Genomic DNA, 16,520 nt, shown 5'->3' with positions numbered 1-16,520 from the left:
CTGGAAATATTTAATATTTAATTAGTACGCATTCATTCCAACTTCATTTGCTAAATAGATACATTGTTTTCAATAGGAAAGCAAGCTTTAAAGATAAATATACCAAAATAAAACACGTTAAACTTTATGTAGGTACCGTACAGTAGTACTTATTTTTTAAAGTACCTAAACATATATTACGATTTGAATTACATACTTTTCACATTTCATTTTCTTGGTGAGTAATTAGGTAATTGAATATTACTCTATGTCCTTTTAGATTATTTCTCTTACTTACTTGAACCCAGGACTGTAATGCTCAATAACAATGTAATAAAAAAGGCAATATTATGTACATACAAATCCTTAAACTAGAAGGAAAATAGCGCGTAGGAACTAGGAAACAATTATTTAGATAATAAATCAGGCACAATACTATAACATGCCTCAGCAGGATAAAAAAATCATGGATCAAAATACTCACTTATATTCATCAGCAAACTGCGCCAAGCGGCTGATCACAGCAGCTAACCTCGGCAGCAGCAGATCCAGACCATGTCGCAGTACAATCAGATCAGTATTATCTCCCACATAGCACGAGGTAGCTCCCAGGTGGATAATAGGAGCTGCTTTTGGGCAGCGCTCCGCTAGCGTGTGCACGTGAGCCATGACGTCATGACGGACCTGCTTTTCATGTTGCGCGGCGGATACGAAGTCTATGTCGTGTATCGCTGATTCTAGCTCGGCGATCTGCTCGTCGGTGATGTCTAGACCGAGCTCCTGGAAGTTAATACGATATTATGTATATTTTGGTTGTAATGTGTCAAAATCGTGCAATGAATCGGGCCTGTGCCCTGCAAATGGTTATACAAAATATTTTGATCACATAAATTATAGAGAGCAACAAGCTCCCGCTATTATAATAATTAAGATGTTTTTCCAAGTACCTCTATATTTTATAAAAGTATATCGAACTGGGCTAATAAACTAGCTTTACAAACTCTTAGTTTTTTGAAAATAAAGCCGTTACAAATAACCGTAAAATCTTATCAGCTATTGAGTCTCCATGACACCAAACTTCCTTTAATTTCACATTCATTAATCATTACATAAATTAATTCAAAGACTATAAAATTAGTTTCTATTGCATTAGTATCGGAAATATTTTATGAGACCACACGGAAGCAAAGTCGTAAAACATCATTAAGTAAACTACGTGTGTATGGTACTTTACAACTATTTAGAATATTTTATTACTAACGTCGTGAAATAACTACGCATATAATGTGGGTGTGAAAGTGAAGAAAATAAAACATTTTTTTAACTAACGACTTCACGAAATCTCGTTTACACATATAACTATAATATTTTGTATGTTAATGGTCAAAAAAGACACTATTCATGTATCTTGTTAGAATTGGTAAGAATTAGTAAATATGTTTTTTTTACTTTACATTATAGAGGTATTTAAATATACACACAGTTACATTTGCTACGTTATCTATTTACGGATAACTACAATAATATTGTATATCCAATATAGAGCTTTTACGGTGCAAACAAAAAAAGAGCTTATTGATAGCGTAGAAATAAATTCTATTGTTATTGGAATTTCAACGATGACTAGCTCAATGTTGTTCTTGAAAATTATTAAGGGGGCTTAATTCTTAAAAAAATAGTGATAATGATGAGGTAAATGTATATTGTTAAGTTAGACAACGTATATAGGTATAAGTGACGAAGATTTGTTTATAACTGGCGTAAAAGTAAAACATAAAAGTAATACTTTTATGTTGTGCACCTGCTTCAATTTGTATTTCTGCCCAGAATCTATTAGAGAGCTCTATATTATCATTTTTGTGACACGTTTGACCCAGCTACGTCATGTTGCTATTTTATTTTTATATTGAAATAAATATAAATTCGTCGAAATTTCATGACGATTTCTTGTATCATCGCGAATGAATGTAACTCTAAACGTGTAGCTGATAGCTAACATTGTGAAGATAAAATACCTTAACAGACTCTAATTGCGAACGAAAAACTCAAAGGACAATGCAAGCTGCCCTACTAATTCGCCGAAGCTGATAAGATTACAACAGTACCGCTGATAACAGCAAGTGATAAAGCAAACGAACCAGTGACGACCCACCTGTTAACAAAAACGGACAAAAACATTGTCAGTGAAACCGAAATAGATAAGTAAAGTGTTTTTAAGGAATAAAGTGATTCAGTGACAATGGTCTCCGTTCAGACGATCGCCACTATCGTGGTGAAAGTATTTAAAATTGTGAGTAAAAACTGATACGACATATTTCAGAAAATCTTCAAGAATAGGTTATATTTAGGTAAAATGTTGTTCAAAGATAATAACGGAATGTTGATAAATTTAAACATTATAACACAAAAGTAAAAGAATACCTAGGTTAGGAATTAAGATAAGAATCACTGTGCTGTATTGGCATTTACTATCAATACATTGACTAGGTAATTACAAATATTGATTTATAATAAAAGTAAAAATGAAAGAAAAAGGTACAAAGAATTTTCAAAATAAAAATGATTCCCTAAAAGAGCATTGGATAATAATACTCTTAAAACAGCTTATTTCACTGATGCTTTTAGCATTATGCAGTTTTAGAATATCTTAATTAAATGAATGATGGTAATATTCAATTAATATTAAAATTAACATCACAAACGTTGCCTCTAGGTGGTCCACTAGCATTTAATAGTATGATACATAGCATAACGATGACTAATGACATGATTCATCTAATATAGGCCATATAGGATAGTGTTGAATGGATTGCGGTGAACCAGCGCTAACAGTTCTAATCAATTATTATTGATTAATATAATTAGCTCCATGATGAGCTAACATTCCTCTGTTTGTCATAATTCATGACTAATTAATTTACGAGGTTTAATAAAGGAATACAGTCATTTTGGACAAATAGGTTCATGGTTTCTTCAACGTCGTCTAACTTAACAATACATAAAATTACAGAACAAAAATACTTCACTTATTGGCAACAAATAGTTGAGAATTACAATTACATTTAGCTACTAATTAAAAAAATTATAACCATCTGTACCAAGGATAATATTTTTATTGGTTTCAATGACACACGGCGTCCCATTTTTTTGTTTTCCTACGACGAAGGTTGCTATCGCGGCCTCAATCACTATCAACTGATAACGCCACTCCTCTCATATAGGGCTTTATTTTCATAAAATTTTCACTAGAATAAAGAGCTATTATTATCTATATTGAAAAGACTCGAAGTATATATAGGTAATTAACAAGTCGCAAAAACATGTTACCTGCTTTTGATGTTATAAGTCATCTAAACTATTGATGCATGTAATTAGCCATTGTTTTAAAAAATAAGATCGGTTAGTTACAAGTCATCGTAGAGTCGTGTAGAGCGTTTTTTTAAATCTCAGTTTAAAGTTTAATTAACAAATTGTTAAACTGTACGACCAGTTTAGTCATATCAGTGATAATTAAGTATCCAGAACGGATTTTGCAGTTAAAACTCACTTTACGAAGATTTTTACAAATTCTTAACAATAAAGTAGGTATGTATAGTGCTCATTATTGCAAAACAAAGCTGATAACTTATCAGATACGAGTGGGCCAGAACCGTGAGTAATTACAAGTAATGAGTTCACTGTGAGGCTTACGACACTAGAGCTAATATTTGCGTACGTATTATTTTCATTGAGATTCATAGTAGCAAACAGTTTCAAGACGCTATCGTGATTATATTTTATTTCAATCTCACACACAATTTTTATTGTAGCTGTATTTATTTATAATTAAATATGCAACGTGTTTTTTTGTTATTTTGCGCTGATTTCTGTAAGAACGTTTGAGTAAACAGACTCAACATCAACATGAATGAAACACCCTGACTCTTGACCCATTGTTTTGCTATCCGAATGCCTTGCACAAAGGATATAATTAAATGAATCATAATTCGTATGCAATTGTAATTCTTATAAATGCAATATCTGAATATAAATTTCTTGTACCTGTATAAGTGTTATAATTGGAGGTTTAGACCTGCAGATGTAATTGATAATCAAAACTGTTAATTCTTCACTTATAAGAATTAATCATACGTTTATGTGCGATATAACTGAAACAATTCCAATCACGCAGCTATTTTATTTTCAGTGTTATTTTCAAGTGTCATCAAAAAAGAAAAATATTAATGTATGACTTTGATTAATTTTCTCATCTACATGATTGTGCGAATAACGTCCTTGTGCCTTTACAGCGGCATTTTAAACTATTAACAATAGAACTAACATAAACAAATATGTCTAAATGCATCACACGTGATCCGCACGGAAGTGCTCGCCCGTAATTGTTACAATCTTGCCTTCCTGCGAGATGCTAATTAACTCGATTATTACTGCACAGATAATTATTGTCAGCTGTCCATTTTCGACCATAGAGTAGACAACGGAATGTAATGTTTTTTTATGTTAAAGCTTTACAAAAATTCAAAAGGATACCATTTTTTTAGTTGTATAAATTGCCGCTGAAAAAGAGTTTCAGACGGTTATAACAAAAACGTGAGATTTTAAACAAATCAAGTTATTTTAAAAACAGTTTAAGACACTGAAGATACTGTAAATAATATTATCATTCGTTCTTATAATTGAAATTGTAAATGAAATTGTGTACGTTCATATATACATACGTAATGATATTAAAAACTCTTGATTTAAACAAAAGCTCATATTTTATTTACGCTTTTGCTACGTGTATTTATTATTATTAACTAATTATAAATGTTTATGACTGTCACAAGTGTCTGTTCGTACATAATCTGTGGCTCACCCAGGGGCGAGGAATATTGACTTTTGACTCTGGAGCTTGCGAGTGGCGGATGAGTCGCAGTCGGTCAATTGTTTTAAAGACGTACTTATTACATTCATACGTGTCTTAGTCAATTAACTTAAATGATTATAAAGTCATTAATAGTCTGAAAATAATCATAATTACTATGATTCAATTTAGATACCTACATATACTTATTAAGCTTACTTTTTATAATATTAGAAGGTGTTGTTTGTTAATCCATACTAATACATACTAATATTATAAATGCGAAAGTAGCTCTGTCTGTCTGTCTGTTACGCTTTCCCGCTTAAATAAACCTCTTAACCGATTTTTATGAAATTTGGCACAGACAATCTTTAGACCCTGAGAAAGAACGGGTTATTGTAAATTTGCCACAAAGTTAATTCGTCACCTAAAAAAGTATGTGTAAATTTGCCACACTTTTATTTTTTTAAAGTTAATTCGTCACGATTTAATATCAAGTATTGTAAATTCGTCACATCGATAATTTAAGTACAGATAGCAAAAAAATTAAACAATAAATTAATTTAAAATGTTTATTTCTTAATCAGTTTACAATAACCCGTCCCTTACACCCTGAATGTTCTAAAAATATACAACAGTTATAAAAAATACTACTTAACATCTACCGTATGTAAACTAACTAAAGGCAACCCTTTTAATCAGTGTTTATGAAGAGCTCCTCTATCCAGATGGTAACGTATTTTTCTTATAAGTAAACTAATTTTAATTGTTATGAAAATTCACTTGAGATCATTTAGCTTAAAATAAAATTACCATGCTGTATTTTGTGTACTATGAAAAATAAGATTTGTTTTTTTTTATGATTTGTGTACCAAAAAAATAAATAAAACAACTCAAGGTAAACAAAGACTCACTAAAGATTAATGAGAAAATAAGCTGCAAATTTGATGTCTTACCTCTCTGGCTCCCACAGGAACAAATGGCCAGGGCCCGTCCTGCATCGTCTATACTCTGCCAGATTAAAACGATTGCCTTTAGTTAGTTTACTTACACACTGTATATTATTCTACATAGGTAATCGTAAAAATCACAGTTCTCTGTATTAATATTTTTAAAATGCAATGAATTAAGAGCGGCTCTACAATATTTATAACAATCTCATAAAAATAAGGATGAAATATTTTTCTTTTATTTTAACAAGTAAAGACATTGCTCTTTAGTTTAAGTCATATCCTATAATCTGGCAGTTTATGAAATGTTTATGGTGAAAGATCCAGCCATGAACATAAATCCATTGATGGCACCAGTATTTACGAGATTTAAGAAAAAAAACTTTATAATAAAATTCTAATAACACAATAAAAATTCTACTACTTTTAAAAAGCGCAAATCAATTTGACTCAATAATGAATTTACCTTATGTTATTGATGAATTTACCTTATGTGAATGATGACTGTAATATTAAAATGTAAATCATTATATTGCTGGTTTCATCGCAGGCTGAAAGGTATAATTCACTTGCCTTGCTTGCTGGCGGTACTTTACTACTTGTGGCAAATTTACAATAACCCGAATATACCTGTGACGAACTTACACATACTTTTTTAGGCATGTGACGAATTTACTTTCAATGTATGGAGTTTTAAAAACGTGACGAATTAACTTTGTGGCAAATTTACAATAACCCGAAAGAACGGGTTACATAGGCTACCTTTTATTGCGAAATATGTACCACGGGCGAAGCCGGGGCGGACCGCTAGTGTTTTATATGAAATTTTTTCATGCACATTATTAAAGTGCGGATAACGAACTCATAATAGCTTTTTGCGTTAATATAACAACGGATTTAATTCATATCTAAAATTTACGTGTAACATCTGAATTTCACAAATTTTCAATGCTGTATTATAAACATTTATAAGTTAGTTTATCATAGTTAACAGTTAGTAACACATTCGTCTATAATATGATCTTCCAAATCTCACAAATCAATCAAACGTCACCAACGACTGTGAAACGGCCAAATGACTATAGCTTTTGATTTATTGTTCTGTTATATGTCATAAGTTCATAGGACCTATGTAACTATATTTATAACTAGAATAGAAGTATAGAATACATGTTTACGTTTTCTCTACATAAGATCCATCCTCGTACTTCAAGAAATATAATAAAAAAAGAATTATCGAAATCGGTTCAGCCGTTCTCGAGTTATGCGCTTACCAACACATTTTGCGATTCATTTTTATATTTATATAATAAACTTGCAGTCCGTCTCGGCTTCGCCTGTGGTATACATATTTACGTTTTCTCTACACAAGAACCATCCTCGTACTTCAAGGAATATAATAAAAAAAGAATTATCGAAATCGGTTCAGCCGTTCACACGTAATGCCGTGACAAAGCGATACTTTTTCGATCATTTTTATATATATAAATTGTAATGAATTTATACAACTGATGAGTAAATAGTTGTGTCTTGTAAATAAGTGTTAATTTTCCTTTCGTTTGTCACGGCTTTCCTCAACAAGGTATGAAAATAGAAGTCATTGTGTATGATGAAATAGACAATAATTTTATGAAAATAAATACTAGCGTTAATGTGAATACCAGATCTTTATTGCTCACTATAATATAGAGTTAACTATCACTACATAGTATAAAACAAAGTCGCTTTCTCTGTCCCTATGTCCCTTTGTATGCTTAAATCTTTAAAACTACGCAACGGATTTTGATGCGGTTTTTTTAAATAGATAGAGTGATTCAAGAGGAAGGTTTTAGTATATAATTTATTAGGTTTTAGACAAAGCGGGCGAAGCCGCGGGCGGTAAGCTAGTAAAATATAAAATAATTAATATAATACATAACTATTATGTATTATGTTATTGTAATTTACGAATGCACAGCAATAGATACAATAAAATGTTGTATAGATAGAGCAATAATATACAAATCTATATATTATAATAGTAATGCACTGTACTTCACATTAATTAAAAGCTAATAATTCGTCATTTTACAAATAGGTACTATATATCTAACATCCGGTAAATTATGAGTCAACGTGAAGTTATTCAACTAGCTAGGTAATGTAGAGAAAATTTTATCAGCACTCCTTCCGCGTAAACAGGTAGATAATATAATTTAAGATAAACAAAATTAAGTAAGTATGCTGTAGTAGTATAGACCTAATATCAACTCATACTTTCTCATCTATATATAAAAAAATGAAACCCGTTTCGCGTTGTCACGGCATCAAGTGTGAACGGCTGAACCGATTTCGATAATTCTTTTTTTATTATATTCCTTGAAGTACGAGCATGGTTCTTATGTAGAGAAAACGTAAATATGCACCACGGGCGAAGCCGGGGCGGACCGCTAGTAGTTTATAAAATACATTCAACACTTGATGAATGATTTTTACCTAAACAGTAAAACTAATTTATAACGAGAAGTGCTTCTAGAAGAAGTCTAATTGAATTAAATGTATAAATGAAATTTCTTACAAAGATCTATTCCTTACTCAAACTTTAACAAACTTAATTCAATTTTCAGGTTTTAAATATAGTCATTTTAGTGTTATACCGTACGGGGTACAATGGCGAGTTCCTGGGAGTGGGGGGGACGTGGAACCTCAACGAGGAGAAGAACCCGGATGCTGAGATCGTGGCTTCGGGTGTGATTGTGGGGTACCTCATATATACCCTGGTGCAGGTCGTCACGTATCTGTTTGGTACTACTGAGCATAAGAGGTGAGTGCTCTTTTGAAAGCAAATGAGTTATGAATATACTACGCACTATATTGGTACTATACCTTAGTGAAACGGAAAATGTAAATCGAGATTCTATCAAAAAATATGTTTATTGTATAACTATTATTATTCATAATAATATCTACTGCTATCCTTAATCTATTAAAATATTCAATGGATACCAAATTAAATTATTTTCCAAATATGATATATATATTTCCGATTTCACAAATTATCATGTAGCAAAATATTGACGGATACGTATTCAATCTGTAATTAGACAATATCAATAATTGGTCCAGTCATTTAAGGTTAAATATGTAAGAATCTCGGAATTCGAGATACCCAGCTGTAGGTCTGTAACTACTTGTATATTGACACCCTAAAAGTGGTCTCAAAACATACATATGGTAGGGTTTAAGTAAAAGTGTAAGCAACTATTAAATTTCAAGGTCAAAGGTCACAAAAACCGGTTTTATGCGCTTCTTTGGAAATATCTCATTTCCTATGGGTTTTTTTTCTATTTGTATTTATTATCAATATTGTTGAAATTCTATCTATATGTAGAATCTACACTTCCTCTAAACGTGTAAAATGTAAAAGTGTATGACGGAAGATATTTATATATGATTGATTTCTTCCCGCCTCTAGACACCGGTTGCGTTACTTTACCCTGTTTATGGTTAAATATGCTGGTTCACATTTTTCTTTTATCACCCGAGAGTAAAAAGCTGTTTTCTACGTCTTTAAAGTTTTTATACAATGCTGGTGAATAAACATGTACTACGGATTAATTAAATAAAATTAGTAAGGTCACAATCGTATTCATTAGTTCACTGTTCAACCAATCATTTTTTTTTTTCAAGCAATTTTCAGAATTTAATTTTCGCGAATAAACTTTAAGGCTTTTATAGTAAAGTTAAAGACAAACTTTAAAAACAATTTTTGCCGTATAATAATTTCATTAAGTTTTCTTATTTCAATCTAGAACAAAAATTAGAAATAATAGAACTACAATTATAAAATCATTTGTGAATATTGAGGTTTAACAGTTCCTTAAAAGTTAAAACATGCCGACACGAAATATCTTAACAGCACTATTATAATATTTTAGTTTGTAAACTCATCACTATATAATGAATGTGCACATTCCAGGGCCCTCTCTGAGATAGTGATGAACTTCGTGGGCGTGTTCCTGTGGCTGGCCGTGGGCGCCGTGGCGCTGCACTACTGGGGTGGCTACCAGGGGGAGCACCAGTTCCAATTCGTCTTCGTAGAGAAACAAGTATGTAGCGATTGTTTCAAAAACCATCTTTACGAATATTATTAAGCTGAAGAGTTTGTTTGCATGCGAGTATCTCAGAAACTAATGGTTCATTATTTCAGTGTTAGATAGTCCATAATGTCAGTCCAAAAAGAGCGCAGCTGAGCGTGTTAAATCGCGGGGCTAGTACTTATTATTCATCAATATGGAGGGATTGACAAAAACGAAAAAAAATATAGAGACCATTATTTAAAAAAGCTCTAAATGCTGACGAATTCACATATAATAACTGCAATTGAGAAATTTAGAAACCTAACTGAACATTAATTTCACGATCTAAGTTACGTACTACTTTTTTGAAGCAAAAAAAAAAAATACTTGATTGGTATGTACTCAAAAAGAAAAAAACTTATTGAAGGAACAATTTTAACATAATACCAATTCTTTTCAGGTCGGTTTAGCGGTTGGAGCTCTATGTGTGATCCAGGGAGCAGTCTACCTCCTGGACACGGCGCTATCCGTCATACACTTCTCCAAAGAAATGTAACTTAAGCCTTAGTTAGTAAGTTAAGTAACAGTTATGTTTCACCAGCTCTCAGTTGAAGACATGAGTGACAGGAATAAACGATATAAATGAGACCAATATTTTGGGAATTATTACAATTATATATTTCCAAAATATTGTCACAGACACAACGAAAATAAATCGATAGAATAAAAATATTTTACTTAAATATAATTTACTTATAAAATTTATATTTCTATTTGAAATAATTTGAAGACAATAATATAAATTATTTAAATTATTCTTCATCAAAATCTTTATGAACTCACGTCTTCCTTTGGTCTTCAGTGTGTCCCACCTTAATTATTTTTTATTTAATTAGTGCAGTTTGTAAAATGACAGTTTAAATGTTTTATAACGATATGATTAAATAAATAATTTTAATGTTTTTTTATTTGTGTTATTTTTTCAAATCTTATCATCCACAAATTCATTATTCATTTATCACATAATTTACAAAGTTTACTTAATTTTTAGTGACTGAAAAATGAAATTTAGTTGGGTTTTAATATACATTTTATTATTATAAATGCGAAAGTTTGTTAGGATGGATGGACTGTAACTCCTTCACGTAAATGCTACTGAACCGATTACAATGAAATTTAGCACACATATTGAGAGTAACTTGGATTAACACATAGGATAGGTTTTATCCCGGTAATCCCACGGGAACGGGAACTATGCGGGTTTTTATTTGAAAAAGTTCATATATAGATACCAATTACCATGCACAACGAATCATGGAATCTCTCAATTCTTGCAATTAACTTTTATGTATTATAATTCATCTTCTTTTCAATAATGGCAACTATTAAATTACCCCTGGGAACACTTGACAAAAATTAATTAATAACGCTAATAAAGCTGAGAAACTAGAGGTCAATATGAGTGTCAAATTATGAGGATCAGGGGTCAAGTAGCATATCCTACGTGAGGTCAGACACTGTTGTGTTAGGTTCAGTTCTGCCACATCTACTAGACTTGACGAACATTTTGCGAACTTATTATAAGTAAATTAAAAATTGTAACCTAATTTTTGGTTGAATTAGGCAAGAAAATTCTTAAACATCGCCCATTCTGCGGTTATATTGTCTTTGCTGTTGAAATTAAAGTTATTTTCAATCAAAATTATTTTGAAAAAGACCTTTTGCGTTGTAATAGTGCGACAGTAAAAGTGAATTGTGTAAAAACTGGAGTTCATATACTCCGGCAGCTTGGTCACCATCTCGCCCGGCTCCAAGGAGTTCCTTTGCGTCGATCTGTACGCCGTCAAAATTGCGCCTCTCACGGAAAACGTAAGTTATTAATTATATACGAGTAATGAATATGTATATTTAATTTTTAAGTGATGAATGAAAAATATTCAGAATATTATAAAATTGTATTATAATTGATATTTAAAGGAAATGCCTTGTATAAACCTATTGTATCGAAAAATGTTCGCAATTTATTTCTTTGTAGTTAAGTAATGTCTTACTAATTAAATATTTTAAATAAGACATTAAAAAATGTTCTAATAATTGTTTCAAAACAATCAATTCACAATAATTCCAAAAGTTTTCAAACTTCGGTCAAGTGAATGTTACACTGGGACGACATTAAATCTCATTTTGCAACATTGTCCGCAGTCCGGAACATTGTTAAAATTGCAATTAAATTATTTTTTGCTGAATGGTCGTGAAAAAAAATTCCAAAAGTTCTGCAAACTCGACACAGATATCGGATATATATACCGAACGGTTGTATAAATTTGCAACCTTTTTCGTTGACCGGAACATGTTTATTTATAATTATTTTTAATTCGTGGTCATTTTTTCGAGTGGGTGGTCTCTGAATAATTACAAAAGTTTTGTAATATTATATTTCCAAGTAATTCAAGTTTGCAGAACTTTTGGAATTTTTTTCACGACCATACAGCAAAAAATAATTTAATTGCAATTTTAACAATGTTCCGTACACTTAGATTGGTTGCAAATTTAATACGTTACGTTATACGTTTTTGAAAAAAATCGAATTTATGTTCACAATTTAATGTACACATTTAAACAGACTTTTTGTAACAAAGTGTAACTAATAAATAGTACCTATGAGTATTTTAAAATAAACATTAAACCGATGCACAAGGTATTGGGAACATGTATCGCATTACACGGCCCAGCGAGCGGGGACTGAGGTGCAATTATATTATGGGATTCAGTTCATCCATACATTAGGTATATAAAGTCAATACTTGTGTAGCTAGACAATAAGGTAGTGAATAGACTTTGTTTCGATTGTAACTGTGAGTTACAACTAGGTTTTATAGAAATTTAGTTTTTTTTTACAAACGTACCAATTTCAATTTAACTTGGATTTGAATAATATATTGATCGTTACTAAATACATAATCAAAATGCAGTTTTATTATACTACGAATATTATGGAAACATAAATTACTTTCTCAATTATATAAAGAAAAATATTTTTTCCACTATGGCGTGATGGCAACGAGTCTATAATAAATATGTATAGCGTATTTAATGAGTATGCAAATATATTTTGCGTGCATGGAAATGAATTTAATTTTAAAACTTGCATGTATGAGAATTTTAATAACATTTAGTCTATGAAAAAAAAAATATAATAAATAACACCGATCAACACTATGGCATATAATTTACACAAATATAATATTCAAACACTGAAAAAATACGCATCAATTCATTTAGAGTGAAATAATATAGAGTTCAGGATATATAGAGAAGACATGTCTTATATTCATTAAAAAAATCTTGTTTTAAGTTTTTATGCTATAAAACAACTCTCTCTATTTCTTATTTAATAATTGGGCACCTAGACCAGTGATTTTATTTTTAACAAAAACAAATAAAAATCGTTCAGTCACATCGTCAAATTTCAATCGGTCGTTACAAATTACAATAAACTAATGAATCATGTATATCCACAGTAGCAGTGTATATACATATATAATAGACATGTATAAGCGAGGCGTGCTGGCGAACAATGCTGCGCTCACGACGCGTTATTGCTTATGAGCTATTGTTGCCGTCGCCGTGCTGCACCGATTTTGAGGTCAAAAACTGATGTAAATCGTGGAGTTAATAAACATGGGGTAATTTCTTTGTGGATATGATTTTATTTTAAATTAAGCCTTCACATATGTGTTGAATACGCATATGTGAATAATTTTGTTGATTTTGTTTGATTTCGCTGCTGGATCGTAAAAATAATTCGCTTTCTGATAACTAAAGTTATAATCTTATAATATAAAAATGAATCCCAAAATGTGTTGGTAAGCGCATAACTTGAGAACGGCTTAACCGATTTCGTGAATTTTTTTTTGTATGGTTCTTATGTAGAGAAAACGTGAATATGTACCACGGGCGAAGCCGGGGCGGACCGCTAGTTATTATTAAACTTACGTTACATTTGTTTTGAGAATTTTGTTGTCATAAAATTTTACAGGTCTAACGACGAATTTATTTTTTATGGAAAATTAACTATACATATTTTAATAGTAAATTTTTAAATAATGTGTAGTTACAACTTCATTTACATTATATTCTCGCGTTTATTTCTATGGTTTCCACGTACCTAATAAGGTTGGTACTTGGTCCATATGATTCGGAATATATTTCAATCTAGTAGAATGGTTTGTTAAATTAATTTAATTAAAGAGAATCATTGTATTATGAAAATACCTGTGGAAAATACGAACGTAATATTTTATCCGTCGATGACGAGTAGTGAACTTAAATACTAAATAGTAGGTATGTACCTACTACCCCTTTAACATAAATTCTTAAAAATCAATCTTATCCAGGTTTATATATTATTAAAAATATATTACCTATTAATTTCATGTAAACATTAAAATAATTCTAGCAGGCAATATACTCGTATCCCTAATCGATCGCCCTCTCCCGCCAGGCCGCCATCTTGTCGCCGAATTGGCGCCAAAATTCCCGGCCGCGGCGGGGTGCGTTCGTGAAGGTGACCCGCTTTGCAATCCTTGTCCCCTTGTGTTATGGCAACATTGACTTAGATTTGCTGTTTATTGTTCTAGTAACATTTTGCACACATATTTTTAATTTGTCGTTTTTTTTTATTTTGTAAATTTTCTTCTATTCATTTTCAACAAACTGAAACAACAAGCACAAAATTTGTTTTTCGAATTTACTTTGACATAATATAATGATTTCCCGTTGTTATATTTTTTGAATCAATTTCGTACCAATTAGCAATAGGTTATGAAATAGGCTGCCAGATTAACGCATTCTGCAATAAATTTTCTAATTGACTTTTTGCTGGTGAAAAATCGAATCATTACATTGACCCTGACTATGACGTCAATTATTATGTTATTTTACAAGCGATTTCCAAGACTTTCAAGCTTCATTTACTTAGTATAAGGAAATTATATTTTGTTTCTTCGTTTCAAATAAGTTAACTCTTCTGATTTTGAAAATAATTTGACCTGTTGATAAGTAGGATAAAAGTTAATCATTAGCAATTTTAATCCTTAGTTTTAGAGCATTCAAATGCATTATAAATGAGATTTTTTTTTAATAATAGAGAATTTCTCATCTTTCTCAATATTTCCTCTTGGTAGCTAAGTCTAAAGGCAATTTATATTAACTTATAACACCAAAGAATGTGTTAAGCAAACGCCAGCAAACCTACAAATTTAATATATGCAAATATTATGTCCCTTCGTGTGTCTCTCATTTGGTGAGGTGCCGTTAGCTGCACACACCACACTGCTGTTCTAATAACGACCATCATATTTATATTTGGACAAACGGACAAGACTAGACTCAAAAGAAATAATATGTTGGGGTACCTCGGAAATAAATTATTTATTTTTATTTAAGTACCTATGAATTTATTTTTATTGTTTTTATGAGGGCAGACGAAAATAGGCTCTACATTAATTGTATGAAATAATTTAATTCTTGTTTTCCCCGACATGTATTTCTAAATTTACCCTAGCCTAGCTGTAATATGTGCATAATCTCGTAAATGCATATTTTATGAATAAGACGACCGATTAATGCTGCGATTAACTTTTAACTTTGAACTGGATACCTACAGATACCTAAAGATACTTAAAAACTCAGATAGCTCTATACTATAATCTATATAAATTTTTATAATCGTACAAATTTAACAATAGTTTAGTACAATTATAAAATACCAATGAATAATATTTTACAATATACAATTAAAACAGCATAATATTTTGAAAATTTACAATTAAATGTACTTTAATACTGAACAATAATATGAGTAATATAACATATATGACACATACAATATTTCATTTTAATGTTGGAGCAAACGCTATCAACGGGAGGAAAACTGAATTTCATGACGTTTTCAAAGAAGTCGCGGTTTACTTGTAATTATTACAGTTTCTAATTAAACATGACTCAAGTGTGAATTAGATCACTGAATTAGGGCAAGTTTTCAGTTAATCATTGTATTGTGAAGTTGAGCTCTACATCGTACATTAGGAATCTAAGGAAATGATAGTATCTTCACTACATAGTATAAAACAAAGTCGCTTTCTCTGTCCCTATGTCCCTTTGTATGCTTAAATCTTTAAAACTACGCAACGGATTTTGATGCGGTTTTTTTAATAGATAGAGTGATTCAAGAGGAAGGTTTTAGTATATATAATTTACTATGTTTTAGACAAAGCGGGCGAAGCCGCGGGCGGAAAGCTAGTTAATAAATAATTCTTCAAAATGAAAGATTACGTACATAACAATACTAAAGTGTAGAGATTTAGTATAGGTAACTATTGAAAAATCGTGAAACTAGGTAGTGCTGTAGAGTCCTACAGGCTACAGCAATTTCTAATAAGAAATTGGTGGGTCTAAAAACAAAATATATTTAATCAGAAAATTGTCCACTAAACAGTTATGGCATATCATAATAATATTCCAATAATGTTTTCGTGGTCGTGATCGTGCGCGCGCGCAGTATGCAGCTATGCACGCCTTCTAGACCGGAAAGCGCTAGAAAGTGGCTTTTCAATTCACAAATAGCTACATAATATTACACACGGCTTGGTCATCTTAGTTTTTTCAATGCTATTTCAGTGGCTC

At 31.1% G+C, this 16,520-nt stretch overlaps 2 protein-coding genes across 2 annotated transcripts in view; one reads left to right on the top strand and one right to left on the bottom strand.

Annotated features, from left to right (window-relative positions):
• The window catches only part of LOC123695785 (adenylosuccinate lyase), a 34,640-nt gene that overhangs the window by 1,105 nt on the left and 17,015 nt on the right, over window positions 1-16,520 (bottom strand). The window contains exon 2 of the mRNA XM_045641710.1: window positions 464-759. Within this exon, the coding sequence (XP_045497666.1) occupies window positions 464-759 (296 nt within the window). The remainder of the gene's footprint in view (window positions 1-463; window positions 760-16,520) is intronic.
• Window positions 2,005-16,520, top strand: part of LOC123695789 — a 29,870-nt gene continuing 15,354 nt past the window's right edge. Inside the window, 5 exon segments of the mRNA XM_045641716.1 lie at window positions 2,005-2,269; window positions 8,382-8,578; window positions 9,734-9,863; window positions 10,294-10,404; window positions 11,583-11,702. Of these exon segments, the coding sequence (XP_045497672.1) occupies window positions 2,219-2,269; window positions 8,382-8,578; window positions 9,734-9,863; window positions 10,294-10,404; window positions 11,583-11,702 (609 nt within the window). The 5' untranslated portion in view covers window positions 2,005-2,218.

The sequence above is a fragment of the Colias croceus genome, chromosome 11, assembly GCF_905220415.1.
Source record: "Colias croceus chromosome 11, ilColCroc2.1".
Taxonomy (NCBI): Eukaryota; Metazoa; Arthropoda; class Insecta; order Lepidoptera; family Pieridae; genus Colias; species Colias croceus.
The sequence above is the reverse complement of the archived record's forward strand: the minus strand, read 5'-3'. Positions and strand labels throughout refer to the sequence as shown.